Source organism: Orycteropus afer, unplaced genomic scaffold, assembly GCF_000298275.1.
Source record: "Orycteropus afer afer isolate SDZICR_OR568_19922 unplaced genomic scaffold, OryAfe1.0 scaffold00088, whole genome shotgun sequence".
NCBI classification, from domain to species: Eukaryota; Metazoa; Chordata; class Mammalia; order Tubulidentata; family Orycteropodidae; genus Orycteropus; species Orycteropus afer.
In genome coordinates, this window is record NW_006921675.1 from 10,962,538 (window position 1) to 10,968,537 (window position 6,000).

Genomic DNA, 6,000 nt, shown 5'->3' on the forward strand with positions numbered 1-6,000 from the left:
CAGTTCAATCCATAACATTATACCCTTTGGTCCTCAAAAATTCATGTCCTTGCCATATGCAAAACACATTCATCCCAAAAGTCTTAAATCAATTCAAAGTCCAATCTCATCTGAATTATCTAAATCAAATAGGAATGAGACTTTAAGCATATTCCATCCTGGGGCAGAATTCCCCTTCATCTGTGACCCTGTGAGATCCAGAACGCAGATTATCTGCATACAGAGTACAGTGATGGAACAGGCACAGGTAGACGTTTCTATTACAGATGGGGGAAGTTGGAGTGAAAGAAGGGATGACAAGCACCAAGCAAGTCCAAAACCCAGCAGAACAAATCCCATTAGCTCTTAGGGCTGGAAAATAATCCTGTGTCCTCTGGATTCTAGGTAGAGGCCCCTCATCCCTGGGCTTCAGCTCCTGTTTCTAGGCACTCTAGGATGGCAACTCTGTGCCCTCAGCTTTAGGCGACCCCATTCTTGTAGTCTGAGTGGTAACGCTACTCCCTCGACCCCACCAGGCCCTGTTCTTCTGCCCCTTGGGCATAAAAGCCCCTTCCTTTCAGCTTTGGACAGTGGCCCCACCCCCTTTCACACCTTAACAGCAGGCCCACACTCCAGAACTGAGTTGGCAAAGATCCAACTCTTTGAAACCTAGGGAACTGTAGCCCTACACTTTGAGACCCAGGAGCTCATGGCCCTGCCCTTTGAACCTGAAGAGGGCTTACTTCCCTCGCTCTTCCAGCAGTTCTGCTGATGTCTGAGTTACTCCATGAATGGTCCTCTTCTTGGGGGACACAGGCTAACTCCGTTGGCCTGTTTCTGGCCTATAGAATTCCAAGAGGCAGACAGCGTTCTTTCCTTTCATTCTTCGTCCCCTTCATTGTAAATAGATGAGTTTTCTGTTGTGATAGTTGGCTAGATCCATCAGTCACAGGCACTGTGTCTTTAATAAAGGATTGTGTGGCCACATCCTTGGTGAACATTCCTTAGCTTATACAACAGAATTTTCCAAATCTTTTAAGTTCTGATTTCATTCTGTATAGTTCATTTTTAAATCCATCCCTTTCTGCTTACATTTTAGTATATCAGCAAGGAGAAACCATGCGGCCCCTTTAAAATCTTGCTTAGAAATCTCCTCAGCCAGATATTCAAGTTTATCACTTATAAATTCTACCATATACCAACCATTTGAACATACTTCAGACAGGTTCTTGACCACTACATAAAAAGCATTGCCTTTCCTTCATTGTCCAATCACATGTTCATCATGTTTTTAAAACCTCACCAAAAAAAAAAAAAACACCAAACTCACTGCCATCGAGTCAATGCCAACTCACAGCGACCCCCACTGGGCTTCCAAGGAAGTAGATCGCCCCATCTTCCTTCCATGGAGCAGCTGGTGGGTTTGAACCGCTGGCCTTCTGATTAGCAGACAGATGCCTTATCCACTTCACCACCAGAGCTCCTAAACCTCATCAGAAGCACATTTAATGTCCACATTTCTAGCAACATTCTATTGCTGGCACCATATGTATCTAAGACGATAGAGACTTCTCTTTTGCTCCCCTAGCTTCTGATCCCTCACCAGAATTGCCTTTGACGTCCATAATTCTACCAACAGTCACTTAAAAGCAATCTAAGCTTTTATTTATTAGGCACCTAAAACTTTCCCAGCCTCTACCCATTACCCATTTCCCAGACTGCTTCTACATGTTAGGCATCTGTTGGAGCAGCACCCTATTCTTCCACTGCCAAATTCTGCCTGCTGCTATAACAAATACTGCAAATGGGTGGTTTTAACAAACAAAATTATTTTTGGCTTAGGAAGCTAGAACTCAGGGTGCTGGGTCTAGAGAAAGGCTTTCTCTCTCTGGGTCTAGAGATAGGTCCTTGGAGATCTACATGTGTCTTGGTGTCTGTCTGACCTTCCATCTCCTCTGCTGGCTTATTTAATCTCTTCTATATCTCACAGGATATTGACTCAGGACATGCTATACTACTCTTGCCTCATTAACATAACAAAACAACTCATTACCAAATGAGATTATAACCACAGCATAGAGGTTAGAATTTACAACACATATTTTCGGGGGATATAATTCATCCCATAACAATGGGCAAACCCCCTTGCCTCCTTGATGTTTATTTAGCTGGTGTCAATTCCCCAGTCCTAACTTGTTTGTAAATTTCAATCTGTTGGTCACTCTCCTTTATAAAGAATGGTTGTAAGTTTTGCTTTTTGGATGGAAGATTTTTTTTTTTTTTTTTTTTTTGGATTTGGGTGAAGATTTACAGAGTAAATTCACTTTTCATACAGCAGTTCACATATACTTTGTCTCATGACATTGACCAAAATTTACAATGCAGCAGCTCCCTCCCACTTCCTCCCCATAGTTACCTCCTCCCAGTGTCCATCCCTTCATACTCTTCTGCACCCTGAGCTATTTCCCTTTGCATAAGCAGCCCTTCCTTCTCCCATGATTGTTCTCTCCAGGGCGTGTGTCTACTTGAGGTAAATGTTTAACTCACATGCCTGTACTTTGTTTGGCTGGAAACCACAGTTGTGGGTTCAATTCCAGACCTGAAGGGCAGCTAGGGGCCATAGTCTCAGTGGTTACACCAGGCTCTATTGGACCAGCAAACCTGGTCCCCACCTTCTTTTTTTTTTGCCTCCAAATGATTTTGAGTTTTGTACCACATTGTTCTCCCTCTTTATGCAGGATCTCCTACATCCCTTCCAAGTGGATGGCAGTGGTAGCTGGGCACCATCTAGTTCTTCTGGTCTCATAGTTGTATAGGTTGCAGATCGGATGGTGTACCAGTCACTAGGACTGATTGTTTCCATTAATTTTGGTTTTCTTCTTTCTTCTTGACGAGGAGAGACCCGTTGGTGCATCTAGATGGCAGCTTCCTAGCTTTTAAGGTCCCAGTCGCTACTCGCCAAAGTAGTAGGTGGAACAATGTTTTGTATAGTATATTATGCCAGTTGAGCTTGATGGGATGGAAGATTTTTAAAATTTGACTTGGTTTTCTTGATTCACATTTTAAACTGGTACATTTTGAAACACAGGTGGTGTGGACTTAGGTTAAAGCCCACCATGGTGGCCAGGCATCTTAGTAAAACATACTTCAGAGGTATCAAGAAGCTAATACTAACTCTTTAATCATTTTATATTATCAGTAAGTGGAAAGCTTAGTCTAAAAATTTGGCATGAGGCCTGCTTCCAGGGAAACATATTATAAATTGTAACTTTGATGAACCAGAGGAAAGGAGGACTAGAAATTGATTCATGATCACTACTTCTAAAAGGGAAGCTACAATACTACCGCCCCCTTATGGCTAAAATAATAGTGTGTTTTCCTATGGAGGGTAGGAGATAAGGTTTCTGTGCATCTCTGTACAGTGATTTGGATTTGACTGTCCGTGTAGGCCATTCATTGATTTTTTACATTCAGGACCTAGGGGTGTTGTTCTAAAATATTGAATGGTTTCTTTTCTTTGCAGTCCAGAGAGCCTCGTTCTTTGCTGCTAGTGATGAAAACCATCGTCCCTTGAGTGCTGCATCCAACAGCGATCAGCTTGAGGACCAGGCTCTGGCCCAGATGAAGTCTTACAGCAGGTTGGTCACCCAGTGGCGAAGGTCACCACCCTGCAGCACGCGTCATACCCACTAGTGACAGCAGATGTGGGGAAGAGGAGATGGAGACCACCCGGATTAGCTGCATGAAGTTCATCACCGTAATGCCAGGCACTTCACATTTTAGTGTAACAAAATATTGTAAACACAATTAAACTCTTATTGATGACTTAAGTTCAGAACTATGAATATTCATTATTATGGTTATAATACATTTTATGCCCACGGAGCGTACTAGGTGCAAGAGATCATTTACACTGAAGATCTGCAGGCCCCTGGGCTTGTTGGGTCTGCTTTTCCAGTTCCCGCCAGCTGTCATGTGGGGGTCATGCATATTAACCTGCCTGGGTCTCAGCAGCTCCCAGTTTGCTGCTTCAGAGCTACCATGCCAGAAAACTGGATCACTGGGATACTTAGGGACATGAGTAAAATAAAAAGACAATAAGCAATAACTGAGGCCCAGGGAGTTTCTAAGAGCATGGACTCTGACTTTGCCTAACTATGCAGAGGCTGACTTTTCTACTTTCCATCAGTTTCAAATTGTGAGCTTGGTGCATGTCTGCTTGATAGTCCAATATAGTTAAACATCCCAGCAGTCAGCCATGGGACACTTGGTGAGCACTAACTGATACAGGATGTTATCCTTTCATTAATTTAAAATCGCTTTCCTTAAGCCCTTTTGAAGGTGGTTAAGAATCCAGATGTCTGTGAAATTTGGTCAGAAATAGCAGCAGGAAAAGTGAGGTTGATATATATTGTCCAAATATACTTGTGCTTCAGATTGAGAATGTTGTCTCTGAGCAAGTCTGCAGGGAAGTACTTTTAGTGGTGTAACAGCCAGGTGTGGCCTCCATACCTGTCATTGGTACAGCTAGAGTCAAGAGAATGATACTTAGTTGGGCTGTGGAAAACTTTTTCTAACAATGGCAGAATCAGGAAAGATGGGGCCTCTTACAATGAGGAGACTGATGGCAAAGACTGTTTTCTCTCTCTAGCAAAGGCTGTTCTCCAGAGAAAGGATTATTGACAATTGTTGAATCTTTGTAGAATCCTAGGGTGAAGGTGATGTCTGCTCTTTTCTTTGTTCAGTACAGACAGAACAAATGCAAATGCCTTTAAATGTCTGGTTTTAAAAGCATGTGTGCACACACACAATTCAGTTTCAGGAACCTTAAAGAAGTCAAGAGAAGCTACTGAGAGTTGTTTCGATCCTGACAACCTGAAATGGCTTTAGTCAGCCCTACCAGGAGCTAGGACAGTGGACTTGGTTTTGTTTGTGAAGGACACCCTACTACCCCATCCCCACCGTCTACCTCATTGTTTCTGTTCCAAGTCAACACCACTACTATTCTACCATATCTTTGCTCTTCAACCCATCCAATGTCTGAACCAACTTACTGCAGTATATGGAGTGACCATGATTGACAGAAGATTGTAAATTGCAGCTGGCAACTTGCCTTTTAAAATTCATTCATTGTCAGCTTTTACTTGGTTGTCCTCTCTTACATGTGTGGAAGTCACAGTCATTCCATTTGTGTGCAGTCTTGTTATACTCCCTGTCACTGTGGGTTTTGCTTTTGGGGTTATTGTAGATGGAGAATTAACAGGAAACATCAACATAGTTCATTTTAGGTGAGGAATTCTAACTTGAACTTTGATTTGTATATGTAGGGGGGTAAATACATATATAACAAACATTTGTTATTTCACCATCACACATACAACTCAGTGGCATTGACCTTTGATTTTCAAAGTAAAGAATATCATTTATTCCATGATTCAAAAAATTATTTGTTACAGCCCCTTCTCTGTTATCTTCTGGAAGGAGTCATCTGCATGTAACCCATTGAAAGATTTTAGACTCTCTGTTGTATCTCTGAAGTTATGTGGCTGTCTAGAACTCACTCAGGAAACATGGCAGCTTGAATACAGGTGGAGGAACGTGGGAAGAAAAGGTGACAAGGGTTCTCTGCCCTGGGGCCCTAGGACCAAAGCTTGTCCAGTGTGTCATCTGTCTGGCTAGTCGAGCAGCCCTTTCGTCTTCTAGCTCGCCTTCTTCTGGTGCTCCACTAGTAGGACGTTACTAGTACCTAACGCCACCAGAGCTCCCAGTAAAATGTACAGAGATGAAAATTAGGGGCCTTATATTTTGCTATAAGGAACTCTGGTAGCATAGTGTCTAAGGCATCTGACTGCTGACCAGAAAGAAGGTTGCTGGTTCAAACCCACCAGCCACTCCATGGAAGCAAGACTGGGCAATCTACTTCCGTAAAGATTTACCGCCTCAGAAACCCAATAGGGGTCACTGTGAGTCCAAATCAACTCGACAGTGGTGGGTTTGGTTTTAAAGTTGATGTAATTGGTA

The 6,000-nt window shown here is 42.8% G+C and overlaps 1 protein-coding gene across 1 annotated transcript in view; it reads left to right on the top strand.

Moving 5' to 3' along the window:
- Window positions 1-6,000, top strand: part of SIPA1L1 (signal induced proliferation associated 1 like 1) — a 184,497-nt gene that overhangs the window by 176,561 nt on the left and 1,936 nt on the right. The window contains exon 19 of the mRNA XM_007942340.2: window positions 3,503-3,617. Within this exon, the coding sequence (XP_007940531.1) occupies window positions 3,503-3,617 (115 nt within the window). The remainder of the gene's footprint in view (window positions 1-3,502; window positions 3,618-6,000) is intronic.